Source organism: Magallana gigas, chromosome 5, assembly GCF_963853765.1.
Source record: "Magallana gigas chromosome 5, xbMagGiga1.1, whole genome shotgun sequence".
NCBI classification, from domain to species: domain Eukaryota; kingdom Metazoa; phylum Mollusca; class Bivalvia; order Ostreida; family Ostreidae; genus Magallana; species Magallana gigas.
In genome coordinates this window covers 25125065-25146889 of record NC_088857.1, presented here as the reverse complement: position 1 = coordinate 25146889, position 21825 = coordinate 25125065, and the positions used below count along the sequence as shown (strand labels likewise).

Genomic DNA, 21825 nt, shown 5'->3' with positions numbered 1-21825 from the left:
AAAAGCCAAAATTCAAAATGATTCAAAATTGGTTGGAAAAATTTGAAAGTTGGACACTGCATTTTTGGGGGACTCGTGAGATATAATTGGGGCGCTCGTGACATACACTTGGGACGCTCGTGCATGGGGCACTTTGGCTTTGGGGAGAAGTGACCAGCACCCGCCATTATATATCGGTGAATTCACTTAGTTATGTAAAATTTAAACATTACTTACATTGCTTTCTTAATGCCTTTATGAACATTTGTCATGTTGGGAGTGAAATCATTTTTTGCCAATTTTCAGTGATTTCACTTAATTATGTATAATGTTCATATAACTTGCAATGTTTTCTTAATTAATTATGTAGTAATGCCTTGCAGAGCTTTAATTTTTTTTTACACTGGATTTCGATTGACACACAGATAAAAGTAGAGGCAGCATTCACGAACCATTTCTTTTGCTATACTCTTTCAGAATACTGGTTCCAAAAAAAACCGTGCTAACGAATTCTTAAGATACTCATCATTTAGTTCTCCAAATTAGATCGCAGTCAAAGCTATTTATTTAACGGTTTCATTGATGGTGGATTAATTGTCCACTAATTAAACTGCTCAGGCGATGTTCGTGCATGTGTATAAAATAAGTGTCTAATTAAACTAAATTACTTTCTAAAACATTTAATTTACCACTTATGTATAGATAGAAATAATTTAAATTACGTATTTAAAAACAAAAGCAGCAAGCAGTGTGTATTGTAGTGTTTATTAATAAATACAATCCGGGCGAATCCACTCGGGGCGAACATGTATTCGGAGGGAAACCACTCAGCGCGAACAAGCGATCGGAGCGAAACCACCCAGATTCAATTTAAGAGTGTGACTAAAATGGGTAGCGAAACCCGGACCGGGCCGGGATTTTCGAAACTGAAAACCGGGTTTTTGTTGATTTCTTAAAAAATACTCATTTGTTCTGCACAAAATTTGCAGGAATACTTTATTACAACTTTTGTTGTCTTCACTTAATTTTTTATTATCACAGAATGATTTTTTCAATATTTATAATACACATTTTCATTTTTAGCTCACCTGAGCTGAAAGCTCAAGTGAGCTATTCTGATCACATTTTGTCTGTCGTCCGTCTGTCCGTCTGTCCGTCCGGCCGTCTGTCTGTCTGTAAACTTTTTACATTTTGAACTTCTTCTCTAAAACTGCTTATCCAATTTCAACCAAATTTGGCACAAAGCATCCTTATGGGAGGGCGAATATAAATTGCAAAAATTAAAGTCCGATCTGTATTCAAAGCGGAGAAAACCTTGAAACTGTAGAAAAAGGGGGGTACATTTTTAAAAATCTTCTTCTCAAGAACTACCGAGGCAAATTCAACGTAGTTTAGCATAAATTATCCTTATGGGAAGGAAAATATAAATTGCAAAAATTAAGGGGTAATTTTATTTTAAATCGAACTTATTACGAAAATAATAATAAAGGAAAGGCGTGTTTCAATCGGGCTCGGCATCCGGTAAAATGGGTAGGCAAGACTTGGCCTGGGCAAAACAAAAGATTGGCAGTTATTAATCTGCCAATCTCATTAAAATTTCAGGATATTTGATGGACTAGTATATTTGTATTCGCTGTAGATATTGCTGCAAAATAATGCGTATTTGGAATTGACGATTGCCGATCTGCCCCGGCATTTATTTTGCCACGGCCCGGGTTTGCATACCCATTTTACCAAGACTCGTATTCCATACTTCTAAAACGAGGTTCTTTGTTTAAAGCAGCCATGACATTAAACGAAAAAAGGGTCGATCTGACTATGATGAATTTGCTTGTTGTGCAACAGTTCGCGTATGAAGTTTTGAAACATGAAAAATATATTGGTGCCGATTTTGTGAAGTAAATTGAGGCTAAATATTTCAATGCGTTGACAGTTTTCACACATGACGTTGGTGTTAGCTTGTTCTGATTTTCGTTTCGTTTTCATTATTTATGCTTTGTAACCTGGAAACTATCGTCTGTATTTCGTGATTTTTACGTATCAAATCAATCAGAGACTTCGGTAAATCAAACAGTTACGTTAACTGTTTACCTGCGCAAATTAAGCAAAATCTGATGTAGGGGTACTGAAATACAATTCATTCTATCGGTAATTCGGCATTATCTTTTGCCAGGGACGTATATACTAGTATATACGTCCCTGCTTTTGCGTAATGGTAGATTAATGCAATAGGTTTTGTTGAGATGCTCGGCATTTTCTCTAGTTTATTCAGTTTAAATAGAGTTTGATATCGCTTACGGAAATATGTAGGTATATCCATGTATATATATATGATTCATTTCGAAAAAATAAATTGTGTTCTTTATTTGTTATACATGTAGTGCATGTTGTTTACAATTTCTATTTACTAACCATATTTGAGTGTTAAGCTTCGAATTATAAGCAAGATACAGAGATTTGCTCACAATTCTATGTTTGTACACAGATCTTAAAAGCTAAAGATTAAAAAAGTATAAAAAATTGTCAATATTTATTACGAAAATTTTCAAAATCTGTTCTTCCAGAAACCCACTTATTGAATTGTAAACTTAACCTTTTTAGCTCACCTGAGGATGGGGCCACAATGGGGGGTCGAAGTTTAACATGAATATATAGAGTAACTCTTTAGAAATCTTCTTCTCAGAAACTAATCGGCCAGGAAAGCTGAAACTTGTGTGGAAGCATCCTCAGGTAGTGTAGATTCAAAGATGTGAAAATCATGACCCCTGGGGGTAGGGTGGGGCCACAATGGAGTGTCGAAGTTTAACATAGGAATATAAAAAGTAATTCTTTAAAAATCTTCTTCTCAGAAACTAATCGGCCAGGAAAGCTGACACTTGTGTGGATGCATCCTTAGGTAGTGAAGATTCAAATTTGTGAAAATCATGACCCCCGAGGGTAGGGTGGGGCCACAATAGGGGATCGACGTTTTACATAGGAATATATACAGTAAATCTTTAAAAATCTTCTTCTCAGAAACTAATCAGACAGGAAAGCTGACACTTGTGTGGATGCATCCTCAGGTAGTGTAAATTTTAAAGTTGTGAAAATCATGACCCCGGGGGGTAGGTTGGGGCCACAATGTGGGATCGAAGTTTAACATATGATTATATACAGTAAATCTTTAAAAATCTTCTTCTCAGAAACTAATTAGCCAGGAAAGCTAAAACTTGTGTGGGAGCATACTCAGGTAGTGTAGATTCAAATTTGTGAAAACCATTACCCCTGGGGGTAGGTTTGGGCCACAATGGGAGGTCGATGTTTTACATAGGAATAAACAGAGTTATTCTTTAAAAATCTTCTTCTCAGAAACTAATCAGCCAGGAAAGCTGAAACTTGTGTGAAAGCATCCTCAGGTAGTGTAGATTCAAAGTTGTGAAAATAATGATCCCCAGGGGTAGGGTGGGGCCGCAATGGGGGGGGGGGTCTAAGTTTAACAAAGGAATATATAGGGTAAATCTTTAAAAATCTTCTCAGAAACTAATCAGCCAGATGATTCTTTATAATTGTTAAGACTTTGGCCCCAGGACAATTCTTTGGCCTCACGAGAAGGTTCAGAGTTTGATGTACGCTTATATCCCATATATATAAACTATTGTTAGGGATCTTTTTTAGATCTGCAATACTCAACATATGATATGACTATAAAATCATCCTGTTAGAAAAGGGACTAATGATTATAAACATAAGAATATCCAGGGGAAAATGGATTTTATTTATACAGGATTTACATGAATTATTGTACTTTGTCCAGATAGTTTGTATTATGACTCCATTGAGCTGATTTTATCATACCGCTTGTTCCTCAGGTGAGCGATGTGGCCCATGGGCCTCTTGTTTATATATATATAACACGCTTCATGTATAACTTGCATCAATTTTAAATGATTAGGAAAATAAATGTGTTGATTTCTAAGGAAAGTTACCTTTATGCTAAGATATCAAATTTTAAACAATAAAAAATATTTATTTTCCTGCCAGGAAAGTAATGCCTTCTCATGAATATCAATCTATCACGTGATATCGTCAGCTGACTATAATGTAAAACTTACTGGGGATCAACACCTTCATAATTGTTGTAGTTTAATTTGTCTCCTAAGGGTTATTCTTAGTTTGTGTGAGTGTAATCCTATTTAAACATTCAGAAATAATGGTACGGTGACTGACAAACATATTACACTCATAATACATGTATATATTTCAAAGTAACTACTGTAAAAACTGTATATAAAATGGAGACAGATATCTATTTAGGCAAACAATAATGGCAGCTTCCTGATTTCCCACGAACATGCGCAATGATGTCGGTTTCGCTCTTTCTTTATCAATATTCATGGAAAGGCATTACTTTCATGTCAGGAAAATGAACAATTAAAATTCTATATCTTTGTTACTAGAAGGAATTAACCACTGTAATTTACAGAATATAGAAAACTTTTATAAGTAAACATACACATACACTTTCACTGTCATTCAAAATTGATATTTAAATAATTTACTTTGACTTGTGCTTTGTTTTGTACGATAACCTATTGACACTAAATGAATTGCTGTGTGCATTATAATGTAGAAAATCAAAATCTTTGATTCACATGGAATAATATAAAGTCATTGAATTTGAGTGAACTTATTTTCCTTTTTTTCGATAAAAAGGACTATATGATTTGAGCCTAAAATGGCCCCTTTAAATGAACATCATCATTTTACTTTAATTCTTTGTTTTCTATGTATAGATATACATTTAAAGTTTTTTCATAATCTTCATTTTGATTTTAGTGCCTACAATGCAGAAATATATCATCATAAAGTTGACCTTTTCCTGCCATTTTAGCATTTTTAGCATAATTAAAATGGCTCGTTTTCAAGCTGCTTTTCTTTAAGAAAACATTGAGCGATTGCTTGAACAAACAAAATATTTTCACCAAAGATGTATCTATCCTGTACTAATTAGTGATGAAAAGTTCATTCCTGTTCAAAGCGTCGCCCTATATTTCCCATTCGAAAAAAAGATAAGAAAAATGTCAATAACTGAATGATTTTGATTGAATTCTAAAAATAGCGTCACTTCTGATGTCATATTCAGCCAGTAAGTGAAAAATATATCTTATATCAACTCTTCTAGAAAATAACACACCAATTTAATGTACCTGAAACACTTTAAAAAATGGCGAATTATGGGCCAAATTTGACTTATATCATATATAGTTCTTTATTACAGAAAATGCCTGGGCGGCGAGATTCCAAAACCTTAAGAGAAGGGAACTTAGCATTTAGCAAAGAGAACACAGACATGGTGAGCTATGAAGACTTGCTGATTGCTCAGTATTTGGATGAACTTCGAAAGACAAAGAACAGCATAAAGAGGCAAAGAGAGTTAGTATGATGAAGATTGTCAAAAATTAAATGTACAGACTTGAAAACAATTATGATTTACATCTCTCTATAGTGAGTTTAAAGAACTGTTCTTTCATTAAGGTTTTACGTTTTCAATGGAAGACCTTGTACTGATTCTGTTGATAATTCTTTTTATTCTTTTTTGTCTTCTAGAAGTTTTTTTAAATTCAAATATTTCTCTTGTTTTTAGTCCTAATATGTTCAAATTTTCAGGATATATTGCAAATTACAATTTCTCAACATCAAATGAAAATCATTGAAATGAAGACTTCCGGTATAGAGTTATTCCCCTTTTTTCAAAAAAATATAGGCATTCCTGTGCACACAAAGGCTCTGAAACTGCTCATAGCATGTGTTACAAAGTCACAAATCTTGAAAATAGATACCGGTACTTTGAATGTTGTCCTCCGAGTTTTGTTTTTACAATTTCCCCCCTTTAAAGTTTCAAAAAATTAATTTGAATTTTGTGCTTCAAAAAATGTTGATATTTGGTTGTGGTTTTGTTTTGTAGCTCTTTAGTCTAAAATTTTCTCTGAACACATACAGAACAAAATATGTGCAAAATATCAAGGGCTTTCACTTGACATAATTGAAAAAGGGCTGGCCCCTTAGGTTAATGGCCTAGAGCCCTTAAAAGTCTTCGCTTTATAACTAAAAAATGGTTAATATTTTGCTAAAGCTGTTGACAGAAAAGTTTTTTATTATGGTGTTATCAATGTCGTTACAAAACTATTTTGTACCGGTATTGCATAATATGAGTGTAAAAAGCTTGTCTTTTTATCATGAACCAGTTTTCATTTGGCAAGTAAGTGAATAGTCTTTGTGCGTATAACGGACATGAATTAACAGCTGAAAGTGTACCAGCATGTACAGGATGCTTTAATTCATTAGAAAAAGTTTCTTAAAAGTATAAGTGTACATGTTTTCTTACAGCATTTTTTTTGGAGTCACATCTGTTTAGGTCTTGTAGTGGACAACGGTAAAGAAAAACAAAAATGAGAAAACATAAACGTTCTTTTTCTTTTCTAGTGATATACATAAACTGGATTTTTAAAAAAATAACTTCCATGAAATAAATTTGAGTCCAATTTCCGCAAGCATTTCAAATCGACCTTAATTCTTAGTTGTGTGCATCATTACGTAACTCATCCCTTCCCAATGGTCGAGAAAATCGTCGCCATGGTCGCGGCTGGACTACCTAGCGGTCAGCGGTTATCTAATACACAAGAGTCGCGTCTGTCATATGTGATTTTATTTCGCCGCAAACACAAGAATCGTTTTTATATTAATTACACATTAAAGCTTACTCTTCTTAATTTGAATTAAACGATAGAGTGCCAAATAAGAAATCATTCTGTTTGTTCATAAATTAAAAGCAATGCCATTCTCAAACTGGAGCAGTATCAGACAGACAGATTAACTGTGGAATATAAGGGAAAAAACTTAAATTAATTTAGTCATCATACTGTAAACATTTTAAATCTTCCTGGGTTCTGAGCTCTCTATGTGTGTTGTACTTTTACATAAGTTATCCCTCGTTTGCGGTCGAGGAGATAGATTTATTTAATTAAACATTAGAATGTAAATTAAGAAGTCGTTCTTAAAATTGATTAAAGTGATATAATTCCAAATAAGAAACATTGTCAGACATAAATCAATGGTGGATTTGTAAGTCTAAAATGTTATAAAAACTAAACTAGATAAACAATGAAAAACCACAAAGATAAAACCTTCAAACGATGATCACCCCTCGCACATAGCCAAGGAGATCCAGTGCTAGTTGACAAGTGATCTGTGATCGATTCATGTTCTTCTACATGTTCTTTATCACCCGTGCACGTTTATATGATATTTTAAACGTTTCCAACTATTTGTTTATTTGAGATTTTGACGGGTACATGTAAGATTGACTTGTGTTTCAACTAAAGATTTTTAGCTCACCTGAGCAGAAAGCTCAAGTGAGCTATTCTGATCACATTTTGTTCGTCGCCCGTCTGTCCATCTGTCTGTAAACTTTTTTACATTTTGAACTTCTTCTCTAAAACCGCTTTGCCAATTTAAACCAAATTTGGCACAAAGCAGCCTTATGGGAAGGCAAATATAAATTGCAGAAATGAAAGACCGATCTTTTTTCAAAGCGGAGAAAACCTCGAAACTGTAGAAAAAGGGTAGTGCATTTAACAAAATCTTCTTCTCAAGAACTACTTGAGTACTTCTTGAGAACTACTCAATGAAATTTTGCAAGAATAATCCTTACGGGAAGGAAAATATAAAATTGCAAAAATTATCGGCGAATTCTTTTTCAAATTTGAGTAATTTTCAAAATAAAAATAAAGAGATAATCGATGTCAATCAGTTTATAAATTCGGGTTCGGTATTCCATATTGAAAACGAAAGTTCATTGTGTAAGGCAGCCATGTTTGAATTGATGCATGACAAATGGGTCAAACTGACAAAGATGAATTTGCTTGTTGTGCAACAGTTTACGTGCGAAGGGATACTTGAAACATGCTAAATATATTTGTGCCGATTTCGTGAATTGAAATGAGGTTAAAATCTTTCAATGCGTGGACAATTTTGACTCGTGACCGTGTTTTTACGTTGTTTTGAATTTCGTTTATGCTTTACGGAAATATCGCCTGTAATTTGGAATTATTACATATCGAATCAAATATAGATTTCAGTAAATCAGACAGTTAATTGTTACCTGCGCAAAATGAGCAAAATCTGATGCACTAACAACATATTTTATTATAATTATTATACATTCTATTGGTAATTCGGTACGATCTCTACCTTATGGTTGATTATAATTAAACATGTTTTGTTAAGATAATCTGCATTTTCAGTCTTAATGGAGATTGTTTTTGCTGCTAGAAACATATAGGTATAAATATATTATGAAAAATAAATTGTGCCCTTTCTTTGTTTTTAATTTAGTGCATTTTTCTTTTGTTTTAATTGTTTACAATTTTCTCAAGTTTCAAATTATAAGCAAGATACAGAGCTTTGCTCACAGAACTGAGGCCATGCTTTTGTTCATTCTGAATAGGAAATACAAAGTTATGTATCTTGCTTATCATTCTACGATTGATGCTGAAATTTTGATTGATCAATAGAAATGTCTTGCCAAAAGGATGATATGCTGTAACTACTTTCTGGTGCACCTTCTTCAACGATAAATTGCATAAAATCTACACAAAGAAGATGGGTAAATAAGGCAAGCAAAATGCCCATATGAGGAATGATTAGATACTGTAAAATTAAAATATCATTAAAATTTAATAATTGTTTTCAAAATAATTAAAAACAATGTATATTTAACGTAACATCGGATTGTAACCCTTAATTATTTTAAATACTTGTGATAGGTTGATTCAAATTGGCGTATGTGTCTCAAAACCTCCAAATAATGTCATTTAATTAAAACTTCAATGCCTTTTCGCATCAGCTCACATAGCTCAGAATATTGCCCCCGGGATGCAGATCAGCAATTCTTTCACTGCACTGGTCCATTGTTAAACAATAAGTATCTAAATATTTGATGTCAACCATCGTCACATTACATTCGCAAATAATAAAATTTTTCGGGGGGTGGGGGTCCTACGGTTATTTGAGTTTTCAAGGGGGGTACTAGGCATATTTTTGGTAATGTAATTTAAAGAAATTGAATTTTGCAGGGGGGGGGGGGGGGTCCGGACCCCCCCCCCCCCCCCCCCCCCCATATAGATCTGCACATGCATTATAGGTGCGATGTCGTAATCTGAGAATGTGGATAAAAAATTAACTTGTTGAACACGCTAAACTTCTATAGTTATGAACAGAATAAGATAAATATTATCAGAGACATAGATAACTTAATAAGTTATTTATGTCTCTGCATGATATTATAAGTTAAAAGTTTTAAGTCAAAGATCTTAAATAAAATTTGTTCTCAAGATTAGAAGTAATGAAATTTGGTCGTCATTGAAATCATCAGAATACTGCAAGTGTCGACAGTTTCTTATTTCCTTGGAAGACCATAGTTCAATTGACTTGCAGACTATAATATAGCGACTTTTTTGCCTCTCAAGATGTATGCATCTCTCAAAGTTGCACTTAATTGCAACAGATATAGGATCTAGGGGATTTTATTAATTGCTATATGCACATTGATTAAAAAAATAATTGAAGTTGTGTAATATGACGTTATAATGCAACTTAATTGACTTAAAACTCAGCTGAATATTTTATTTTAAATCTGGCTTGTCAAAATGGAAGATTGTTAACTTGTAGCTTGTTAACTCTGAAAAAGTCTAGAACAAAAGAATTAAAGTATTAATGGCTTTCGCTACATCTCATATGTGTATGAGTACATAAAGCTATCTTAAATTTTGTTTCACTATACAAAAAAGTGTTGTTTTTCTTAACCTAAAATTTAGGTCTATAGAAATTCAGTCTCTAATTCGCAAAAGCTTTGATACCTTACCACTTGGAAATCATTTAGTGATGCAAATAGACAAATGCCAATATAAAGATTGCTTGTGACCTGTAAATATACCCTGCCTTGTCTAAAGCACTATAAGAAAAAGAAGCATCCATTATTCTTTAATAGAGAATTACTTGAGTTATGATTTTTTCTTAGTGGGGGTATTATTTGTGAGCTTGCTCACAGCACCTTTTAGATGGTTCAGTGGGAGCAGTCTGCCTCCCCCCCCCCCCCCCCCCCCCCCACTTTCTCGCAATCAAAATTTCCCTAAACGTTTAGCAAATTGATTTTCATGGCATTCCCTCACCACCACCACACACACACTTTTATTATGATTAAATTAATTATATACATGTACATATATGATGTGCTTTTTAAAGTGATCCTAAACGTGAAGTAAGTTAAACGAAGAACTTGCCAGGTATGAAAATAATACTTTGAAATTGAGTCTCGTTTTCTATTTTTTGAACTTACTATCATTATAAAGATAATCAAGTCTCATTAAAACCATTTCCCTTCTCCTTACACTCGTCAGAGTCTGATAGACCTGTATTGTATCAGTAACAGATCATCTTCACTTGACCTCCATATTTGCATACAATCTAAATATACTTCTACTTACCAAAGATATGCCTTTATCTGTTTAATGAGTGGTGCAACTTCTCAATATTTAGTCTAGAGGTTACATAGAAAACAGGCATGAATTAATTTTTTTGTCTCCATTTGAAGAGTTTCAATTAATTTTCTAAAGTTCTTATTGGTACATGTAAGAAGAAATGGTTGTGTAAAGATGACCTTTTATCAATACAGGGTCTGTCAGGCTCTGACAAGTGTGAGGAGAAGGAGGTGGTTTTAATCAGACTGATGGACAATCCTTTTGCGACACAGAGTTGCGACGGAAGACCTACTCGTTGCTTTGCAAGGAGCTCGGCTTTAGTTAACAAGATATTTTTTTGTCAGCCACTACCCCACCCTATCTGCCAATTTATGGACGACAAGGGGGCAGTTTTCTTAATAACGCTGCTTTAATTTGAAATTTTCACTTGATATAAGAAATGAAAAGTGCAAATATGAATGATGCTGGCGATTTACAATGCAAAGTTATTGGTTCTTTCAGGATACTGATTTAATTTACTAAATTGTAAAGTTTTAAACTTAAGATGACTGGTTATTTTTTTCTCCATTTTGTAGAGTGCCGCAGTCCCCTTACTCCCAGAAACTTCCTCATTCTGATTATGGAATGTCCAATAGAAGACCAATGTCTGCTACTTTGGCCCAAGGTAGGCTTGGATCAGGCAGACCAAGTTCTGGGGCTAGAAAACCCAAAATTGATTCCAAATTCATTGCTGACCCCAATTTGTGGGATCCGGCGACCCCAAGGTCCGAGAGCACAAGCTCTTCCTCGCAGCGAAGGAAAGGAAGACCGGCATCAGCACCTGTCAAACGAAAAACGTAAGTTTATTTCCGCCTCAATTTTACTTAAGGATGGATGAGGATCATATATTTGACTCTACTTATCTCATTAAAATGAAGTGCTTATATAAAAATAAAGAATAAACGTACTTAAGTACTGGAAAGCATTTTAGCAACTTTGTTTGAATATATTTGAATATGAAACTTCCCTCTGTAAATAGTTTCAATAAAATAAAAGCAAGTGATGATTTAATGTTCTATTTAAAAAGAGATAAATTATGGTTAACCATTAATCACTCTTAATTTGAATTCACAGAATACACAAATAATTATAATTACATGTTATAACAATTTAAGAGGCTGTATGTAGTATGGGGAATTTCTGATGAAACAGTTGATTTGATTAGAATTTAGAAATCTTATTATGTAATATGAAGAGGTTTCATACAATTTTTACATGGCAAACCTAACTTAAATGCATAAAGAACCAAAGGACGACGCCCTTGAATGAAGTAATGATGCAATACCATGATACTGCTTTTTTCCCAGAAATGATTTTTCTTTCAAACTGCTGATCAATTTGATTGGTGCTTGCATCATTAAAAAGAACAATCATTACATTAGGATTTATCAAAATATAATTTACACAGTAATTTTATAATTTTTATTTCCAAAAAATGAGGACACAAGAACAAACCAATGAAATCTGAGATTCAATACTCTCAATACCTTGATTCATCATATAAGTAATGCTTTCATAAAGCATCTGATTGCATAGGTGTTTTGGTTACCTGTCATATAGTGTTTAGCATATATATGCTAACCACTTAAAAATGTTCAAATTTTAAGATATTCTGATTTCTTTCTTTACTTATAAATTGTCAGTGGCCAAAATATAATATTTAAGACTTTAAGGCATATCTGATGTGTAATTTGTTGACGATCCAACCACCTTAAGAAGTTGTTTGTTATTTGTAATATCTTGTAATATTCTTTTTATCTATTTGGTTTGCAGCCGTCCATTTTCTGCGACCTCCAACCTGTCGTGGTTCTACAGAAATCCAGCAAGAGGCTGGTCTGCTCGCTCCACACCGTACTCTGGTCAGTTTCTATTGCTGCCCATCATCCCACAATACATCTGAGTCATATTTATTTTGTACATTTGTTCTGTTTATAAGTTTCTGGCAGCTGTTCTAATTTTTCGGGCGCATATCTATTTCATACAAGGAGTCTTTATTTTTCATTTAAAAGCATTGGGGAGGGGGTTGTAAAGGGTGATGTAGATAGTTCTTAGTTGTTGGTGTTTTTGCTTCATTAATGAGATTATAAAGTTAATCCATCAGTATTGTATCTAAACTAAGTTTTAGAGCATGTTTAGTGTTTATATTTTACAGCATGTTCCGACTGTAATGGATATGTAGACATGACCAGAAGTGGTATAATCAATTTAATACATGTTTTTATAAAACTTTAATCAAATTTTTTCAATTGTATACAGTGTTATATATATATATATATATATATATATATATATATATATATATATATATATATATATATATATATATATATATATATATATATATATATATATATATATAAAAGCACAAACATTGCAATAACTCTCAAATTGACATGTACCTGCCCATAGTGAATGATAAAGCACAGAGAAATTCACTTTTGTTGGAGCTATTATATATTTTATATTTTATATATGTTTGTATCTATGCAATGTGTATCGTTCCGATCCTCTCAAATTGTCATTTAACTGTATTCCACCTGTATCTCAAGCTACTGTGTAGTGTGCGGCCAGCGCGCTAAGTTCCGTTCGTTATCGAAAGCAAGATTTTTGTCTTGCCTAGATAGCTAAGTGGGGAGCGCGGTGGCCGCTCACTGCTATGAGAATGGGTTCCAGAGGTCGTGAGTTCAAGCCTCGGTCAGGGCTGAAGGTGGAGCTCCAACAAAAGTGAATTTCTCTGTGCTTTATATATATATATATATATATATATATATATATATATATATATATATATATATATATATATATATATATATATATATATATATATATATTTATTTATTTGTGTGTTTGAGGCATACTTAACTTTATGAATTTAATCAACTTTTCTATTTATACATGTATTTTAAAATAGACATAATTGAAACACAACACCCCCCCCCCCCCAAAAAAAAAAAGAAAAGAAAAATTAGGCACACAAATTTGTCTTGGTACTGGCTTTCTTATTGGCTTGTTGATGTTCAAAGAGACTTCTGTATAAAGAAGTGTATGCTAAAATCAATAATTGCTGAAATGTTTAGTTAAGTCTGTATTTTGTCAAACATTGACAATATATGAAAAGTTGATATAATATTCAATGTGTTCTTATTTCACCAACAAAACCTCCCTGGCCAGCAACACCTTCTTTGAAAAATATTTATAATCAGCAGTATATTCTTTAGAAATGCCATGTATTATTTTCTCTTTACAAAATATTTGTTTTTTTTCTCTCTGTATATTTGTATAAGAAAAATATTTATTTTGATCTCAATTCATTTTTTTTCTTTGTGGTTGTATTAGTTCTGACTTTTTTAGCCATATTTTGAAACATTATTGCAACAAAAAAAAGGGGGAAATTTTTTAAAAGAAAAGAAGATAGATAAGTTATATATACTTCATCATAGGACTCTGTTAAATGAGTTGTCACATTCTTCTTAAAGGGAGAACCCTTATTTACACATGTTAATTTTTTTTTTATTAATTTCAATATTAAGTATATAATATTGGTTTGTTGTAGATTATTGCACACTAATGCATGTGCATGCCAGAGACATAGATAACAGAGATTTGCAACACTTCAAAATCTTGTGACATCTCGCAGGCCCTATTTCTCAATTTTTTATTGCGCTATATACTTAAATGATTAAATCATATAATATGATAAAATCTAGAATCTATAAAATCTATAATCTATTATCTAAAATCTTTTAAAAATCCTATTACTAAAGGATTGAGGATGTTATATTTTTTAACCTCACCTGAGCTGATAGCTCAAGTGAGCTTTTCTGATCACTTTTTGTCCAGCGTCCATCTGTCTGTCCGTTCATCCGTCCGTCTGTCTGTCTGTCTGTAAACTTTTTACATTTTCGACCTCTTCTCCAGAACCACTGGGCCAATTATAACTAAACTTGAAACAAAGCATCATTGGGTAAAGGGGATTCAGTTTTGTTAAAATGAAGGGCCAAGCTCTCTATTTCAAGGGAAGATAATTGGGATTTATTGAAAATTTATTGATATTTTTAAAAAATCTAAGAAAACATTTGGCCAGAAAAGCCAAAACTTGTGTGGAAGCATCTTCAGATAGTGTAGATTCAAGTTTGTACAAATCATTGTCCCTGGGGATAAGGTGGGGCCACAATGGGGGTCAAAGTTTTACATTGGAATATATAGAGTAAAATTAAAAAAAATCTTTTTCTCAGAAACTTATCAGCCAGGAAAGCTGAAACTTTTGTGGAAGCATCCTTATGTAGAGTAGATACAAATGTAAAAATAATGACTCTGGGGGGAAGAGTGGAGCCATATGAGGGGGGCGGAGGGGGTTATTGAACTTTTACATAGGAATGTATAGTGTAAATCTTAAAATCTTCTCAGAAACTAATCAGCCAGGAAAGCTGAAACTTGTGTGGAAGCATTCTTATGTAGTGTAGATTCAAATTTGTGAAAATCATGACTCTGGGGGTAGGGTGGACCCACAATGGGGGGAGGGGTCAAATTTTTACAATGGAATATAGTGTAAATCTCTAAAAATCTTCTCCTTAGAAAAGCTGAAACTTGTGTGGAAGCAACCTTATGTAGTGTAGATACAAATTTGTGAAAATTATGATTCTGGGGGTAGGGGGAACCACAATGGGGGGTCAAATTTTTACATAGGAATAAAGCCAGGAAAGCTGAAACTTGTGTGAAAGCATTCTTAGGTTGGGTAGATTCAAGTTTGTTCATATCATGGTCCCTGGGGGGGGGGGGTGGATTTTAAATATCTTTTTCTAGAAACCGTTTGCCCAGAGAAGCTGTTAATTTACTGAAAGCAACCTCAGATAATGTAGATTTAAATTCTTTCAAATCAAAATCTTGAGGAGTAGGGTGGGGCCACATTGGGATTCCAATTTTACAAAGGAAAATATTTTAATTATTAACAAAAAATGAAATGTTATGATATATGGTTTTACTTATATGCAAGCATTTTGACATATTGCTGATTCTTTCAATTTGTTTAGACTTTGGCCCCTGGATGATTCTTGGGCCTCACAAAGGGGTTCAGAGTTTGATGTAGGCTTATATCCTATATATAAACAATTGTTTAGGAATTTTTTAGAACTGCAATGCAATGCAAATCATCCTACTAAAAAAGGGACTTGATTATAAAAATAAGAATAACCAGGGTAAAAAAAATGGACTCTTACTTATACAGGATCTACATGTATTATTCTTCATTGCCGAGATAGTTTGAATTATGACTCTGTTAAGCTGATTTTATCATGCCTATTGTTGCTCAGGTGAGCGATGTGGCCCATGGGCCTCTTGTTTAAGTTTGTTTACTGTAAACTAGACTTTGACCCGTGCGTGCACGGGTTGACATTGCATATGATATCGAACATTTACGAAATAGGTACATCGACACACCTTATATTTGACATATATAACCAAGCTTTCAGACTACAATAATGCTTTTAATTTCATTACACTCTGCTTAGTTAGAATAATCTACCGATTTCTCGGTATTAAAGCCCAAAAATTCGAGTCTATTATTTTAATATAGTAGTATTGATGCATTCTTTACTTTATACAGTATGACATTTAAAAGACAAGTTTTCAATTTGAGTGACAGTTGCCCCATGTCTAGCCATATTTTGGAGATTTTGTCATCACTTTTGGTTATTACTTGATCTTCTATATGGCCTGCTCTGCTGTTTCTTATCAATGTGTAGCTTTAAAACTTTACAAATGCTTTATTGATTGACGTATAGTAAAACCAATATTATAAATTTTACCTGTAGATTGAAATGTAAAAGATTGAAACAAATTGTAGTTTTCAAAGAAAATCAAAGTCACATACTTCAGTTACCAAACCTTGGATGAGTTGCCTAATTTTTTATTATGTCTCTGGTAAATACTAACCATTTTGTCATTATTGTAATTACATGGACTATAGAAGTTTACCCACCATAGATGCTAATGCTGCACATGCCATTGTATACTATGGAAACATTTGTATTTGTGGCCATGGGGGTCAATGTTTGTGGATAGCCAGAGATTTCCTGGTTCATGGGAACATAATTTTGTTGGTAGCAATTTCTATTTCATAAATAAATATTAAACAAATGCTTATATATACTTTTGTGGAAATGTAAATTCGTTGACAAGGGTTATCCACGAAAGCCACAAACATTAATTGGTCCTGCACGAACAATGATGATTCCCTGGTATATAATATATTTCTAAAATGAAATAAGTTTGATTTTTTTCATTTATTTTCAAGCAATTAAATTGATATCAATATTACAATGATAAATTTAAATTTAGTATGCACTGCTCACAAAAGCAACCTCAAACATTTTTAAAAGTTCTAATTCAATCTAGATGAAAAGCTTTACTAAAGCTGTACCTGCTTTTAATATATGTATCATTAAAACAAAGTTTTTGAAAATGCCTCACCCCCCCAATAAAAAAATAAGATATATTTTTGTTATTTTCAATGTTCATTTTCTTTTGTATCCATGCAGCTCTGTCTGGGAGGAGAATTAGGTCACAGTACTTGAACAAACCACACACAATCAGGTGCCTGGCTTTTAAGAACGGCAGCCGAGAGACCATGTGTCGAGTGGCGGCTCCGTCCATGAAAGTGGTGAGATATCTAGTGTTTTTTTCAGTGATAAAAAGAATCAGCATTGATCAGAAAGCTTTTAATTAATAAGATTATATGTAAGTATGTATAGGAAAAGAAATCCAGCCTGAATAATCTCTTAATTTTATATTTATATCAGGACTGCATTTTACAAAAGAACTTACGACAAAGTCATAAATATTATCCCTCTCATGGAATTGAGGCCTATAAAAAAAAAGTTGTGTGTTTAGGGTAACACTGATGAAAAAATTAGGTAGGTAGGGATTTTTTTTTTATTTTATCATATTTTTTTTCTGCATGAATCCTAAGAATGTTTGTTTGTGTCACATTTAAAAAATGATTTTTTATAGAAATAATGTAAAATTCACAATCGGATAAAAATTTACATCTAAAAATGGTAGGAAGGGGCATTTTTGTAGGTTAGGTCCTAAACACACAACTTTTTTTTTTAGGCCTGATCTTAAACGGAAAAAGATATATGTAAACTCATTTATTTACAACTATTTTGACTGCCATAATCATATTTCACAGCCATTAGAATAAAACATTGGTTAGTTCGTGATTAATCATCATTCATTAATTTGGTCGTAAGTCGGAAGTTCTTTTGTAAAAGGCAGCCCAGAATTTTATTTTTATATAAAAAAAACTTTATACTTTTTTTATTTCAATAATTAATGTTCACATAAAAATACTAGTATATACTGTACTCTCCGTGTAGATGAATTAGAAATCACTGCACTTGTTGTAAAGCACATATACTATAACTTTTAATTCCTCCTGTTAGTTTTTGGAAATGTGCACAGAACGGTTGGGTCTTGGGTTTGCAGCCAGGAGGGTGTTTTTGGAAGAGGGAAAAGAGATTTTTGAAACCTATGAAATTCCTCCTGACTCAGAGGTTTACATCTCCACTGGAGAAAACTTTAAGGACCCATACAAAAGTGTAAAGGGTAAGTGATGGGACAATCTGAATAAACAATACTGTACAAAGGGAGATGTTTGCCCCCAGCCATTTTGTTTTTTTACCTTTTTGCCTCCTTGTCAGCGGGCGAATTTCATATTTGGCGAATTTTAGGGTCTCAAATTATCTCTCTTTAAACACAACTGTGTCTACGGAAATTCAATTAGAAATGAAACTTTGTGGAAGTGTAGAAGGGCAAAAATAACCCTGTGTACAGTATAAATTGAACATAATGAATTTCAGTTTGTTATTAAACTAGGGATGGCAATCCAGTTAATCATTCAGAACGATGATAACAGGTTGTTATCAGGTGTGAATTTTCTAAGGAAATGACACATATATTATTTGCAACAATTGCTGTTTATATTTGGAATTATTGAGAATGAAAGCTGATTCTTTATCATTTTACTATTACAGAGAACATAGCTATAACCAATGGAGCCAAATGGACACTTTCTGGAGTTTTGCTGCCAGAGGAAGGAAGAAAGAAGAAAACAAAGTGCAAAGTCTCAAAAAGAATGAGGTTCATTTTTCATGATAAATATCCATAATTACTATGTATCTAAAATAAAATTTGTATTGATTTTTCAAAGGGGGATAACTCTTGTTTTGTTCGAAAGCTAACTAGATTTCTGGGAAAACAACTCTCTCTGGACAAAGATAAAAAAGAGGCACAATAAAACAATATTTTGATCAAATGAATTAATCCCACTTTCCTTTACAGGAACCTCCTGGAGAGCAATAGATTCAGGGTTGTTGTTTATAGGAATGGCTATTCCACAGAACCACTGGAGATTGTGGCTGATCTAAATAACATCGAGGAGGTAAATGAAAAAAAAGTTTGGCCTTCATTGCTCTGTCCTTTACCTTTGAAATTTCTTCTTGTGGAGTTAACTGATTTCTGTTTGTTTTTCATTTCACAGTTTTTGGTTGCATGTACAGCTAAACTAGGGCTGACCACTCATGCCAAGCTGTTGTTCGATTGGGAAGGGAAGGAAATCAAGGATTTAAAGGACGGTAAGATGGAAACATGCTGGCATTGTGATTTTCCACTGTTATATGTTTAATCTTTATTTGATACATGATTCGTATAAATACATTCATTTTATCTGCTTAAACATAAAATTATTTATGTTAACGTGAACTGTTTCAACATTGTGTTATTTTTCAATTTAACCAGTTCATGCATACAGGATTCGTCATAGTTATCTTTTAAATGTTTTAAAATACAGAGCATGTGTTACATGTAGTAATATCATTACAGCTCCCATGTTGCATGAAGCTGTACAAGAGGCCAGTTCCCCAATTTATGGCCCTCTGTGGGTGTCTGTGGGGGATGCCTTCAGTCCTACTGGTACCATCCACTTTATCAAGTATCTGAGACGCACCATTAAAGGACAGTTGAAAGATGCAGTGAAGTACAAAAATGAGGTAATCTCACTCTCTTTCTCTCTCTCTCTCTGCATGAGAGATATAATTTTTAATCAAAAAATAGATGTGTTGATGATGAAGCTGTTAATTTTTTCTACAGGTGAATTATGCTTTGTCAGATGAGAAAGACAAAGTGACCATTACTGATATCCTAAGTATGCCTGAGGATGAGCTGTACTCAACTCTGGAGATGGTAAGTCCTACAGAAATCATTATAAATATCAGGCTCATGTGAATCTTTACAGTTGTTAATCCTTTACATACACAAGGCGATTTTAATATGTAGATTTAGAAAGTAGTTTGTTAATGCTTAATCAGTGTTTCAAGAGAAGCAACATTATTTTATATTCAGGTGATTTTCAAGCTATATTGTTTTGTCCAAAACTTTACAGAGTATGATGTATAGGTATTTATTTGATAGGCTGAAGAGGAAGTGGACAAGCTGACAGAGAGCTTACAGGAAATTGATGACAAACTCCAGAAAATTGAGGGTCTTCAGAGAGTAGAGGAGGTAAACTTGACGGACCAAATTATCCTCATTGCCCTGATACCGTTCAGGCCTTAACTTATGCATTATATGCAAGTACAAATACTTAATTTAATTATCCCGCCATTTTGAATCAAATTGTGAGAACTAACAGAAAAATAAAAAGTGAGATTTTAAAATCTTCATGGGATGCTTTTCAAACTTCTACTCAGATGTCAATTCTTGGACTAGTGTTTAATTAGAGATTTACAGTATCTTAATCTGTATACCATAATTCCACAAAACTTGGAAGCACAACAACCTTTCCCCTTTTTCTAGCTGGTTTCTTGAACCCTGAAGTGTAGTTTTTGATGCATCTTAGCTGGCCAAGGGTGTCTGAACCGCACTCTTGGCATATCGTTGCTATCGAAATTCGGGAATTGTTTTTGTCACATGATCTCCTAACCTATTTATAAATCAGACAAATGATGAAAGATGAAAAGAGGAAAAAAATTCTGACTTCTGATAGCACGATATGCCAAGGGTTCATGAGGAGCGGTGCAGATCAGAAACCCATGGCTAGTGAAGATGTTTGTGATGGTGTGACATGTTAGTGTAATTAGAGGACAGTTACTTCAACATCTACTGTTTAGCAGGAAAAGGTTGCAATTTCCTCAATTTGCAGCCAAGCAGGCCCATTTGAAAAACTTTACTTTTCAATCAGGGAACTTTCTTCTTTTTTACATTTTACACTTATACATAGTCTCTAAAACGTACTTGCACATAATGTAGGTGTAATATTGATCCAGATTTATGTAAATCTATGTTTTTATCACCAAAATTAGTACATGTACTGGCAAATTTTTGTGATAAGACCATTTATTTCTGATAGCTCTTTTGAAAACTAATCACTGAACACTGAATTTGTGGAACTTTCATTTCTATTAATTCAATGAAAATCAACTCAAGTTATAAAGTATCGACTTCTCCTTTTGACAGAGTGAAGGCTCTAACTACAGAATGAAGCACATAAAAGAGTGGGAGTTTGAACACAGGCTGGTGGGAAGAAAAGGACTTAGGCTGAAGGTATGAAGGAGGTTTCTATTAACCTATTTATTGTCTCACAGGAAATGCATTCCAACAATTTGTTTTTAAAAAGACTTAATTTATTGGGGCTATTACCCCTAAGTTATGGAATTGTTTTCAATCATCCTTGTCCTTTACACCTGCTAGTGTAACCATCTTATTTTGAGAACCTATAGTGAGTTCTGAGAACTTATGTTCAAACCATTTGTATATGTTTCTTTATGCAATAAGATATGTTCAAACCTACTGGTGTGTAAGCCTGTAAGGCAGAAATAAAGTCTCTCCACCCCTGCCTATCCTAGAATTTTTCTCCATTACACAATTCGTGAAATTCAAGATAGTGTTGATGTCAGAAAGTTTATATTGTAATGGAATGCATTTAGGAATAAGCTTTGCATTAATTTGTTTTTTTTCAGGTTTATGAGAATGGAAGTAATGAAAACGACCAGGTGTTCTACTTCAATCTGGCAGGGGCACTGCGAGGGACGAATGACAAGGACAGAGTATTGACTAGGGTGAGCACAAATTAAAGTACATGTTCTTTATATGAAGTGTAGGAAATAGAACCCAAACATTGTCCTTTGTCATGTGCTTGCTCCCACATGTTTTCACAGAATTATCATTCACATCTCAAGAAAGATATAGAAAAATGTTGCATAGTGTCCAAAAAATTTAGTGTTTCAGAGGATAT

The 21825-nt window shown here is 33.4% G+C and overlaps 1 protein-coding gene across 4 annotated transcripts in view; it reads left to right on the top strand.

Annotated features, from left to right (window-relative positions):
* Positions 1 to 21825, top strand: part of LOC105317322 (doublecortin domain-containing protein 1) — a 77144-nt gene that overhangs the window by 1627 nt on the left and 53692 nt on the right. For 2 of the 4 annotated variants that reach the window (XM_066085688.1, XM_034470784.2), the window contains exons 2-15: positions 5237 to 5391; positions 11072 to 11332; positions 12309 to 12394; positions 12688 to 12729; positions 17072 to 17193; positions 17978 to 18140; positions 18569 to 18674; positions 18876 to 18975; positions 19075 to 19168; positions 19416 to 19582; positions 19683 to 19775; positions 20004 to 20093; positions 21048 to 21134; positions 21551 to 21649. In XM_066085688.1, coding sequence (XP_065941760.1) covers positions 5240 to 5391; positions 11072 to 11332; positions 12309 to 12394; positions 12688 to 12729; positions 17072 to 17193; positions 17978 to 18140; positions 18569 to 18674; positions 18876 to 18975; positions 19075 to 19168; positions 19416 to 19582; positions 19683 to 19775; positions 20004 to 20093; positions 21048 to 21134; positions 21551 to 21649 — 1662 coding nt within the window. In that variant the 5' untranslated portion in view covers positions 5237 to 5239. Of the gene's footprint in view, positions 1 to 5223; positions 5392 to 11071; positions 11333 to 12308; positions 12395 to 12687; positions 12730 to 17071; positions 17194 to 17977; positions 18141 to 18568; positions 18675 to 18875; positions 18976 to 19074; positions 19169 to 19415; positions 19583 to 19682; positions 19776 to 20003; positions 20094 to 21047; positions 21135 to 21550; positions 21650 to 21825 lie in introns of all 4 variants that reach the window. The other 2 variants (XM_034470787.2, XM_066085689.1) reach the window with 2 other exon arrangements.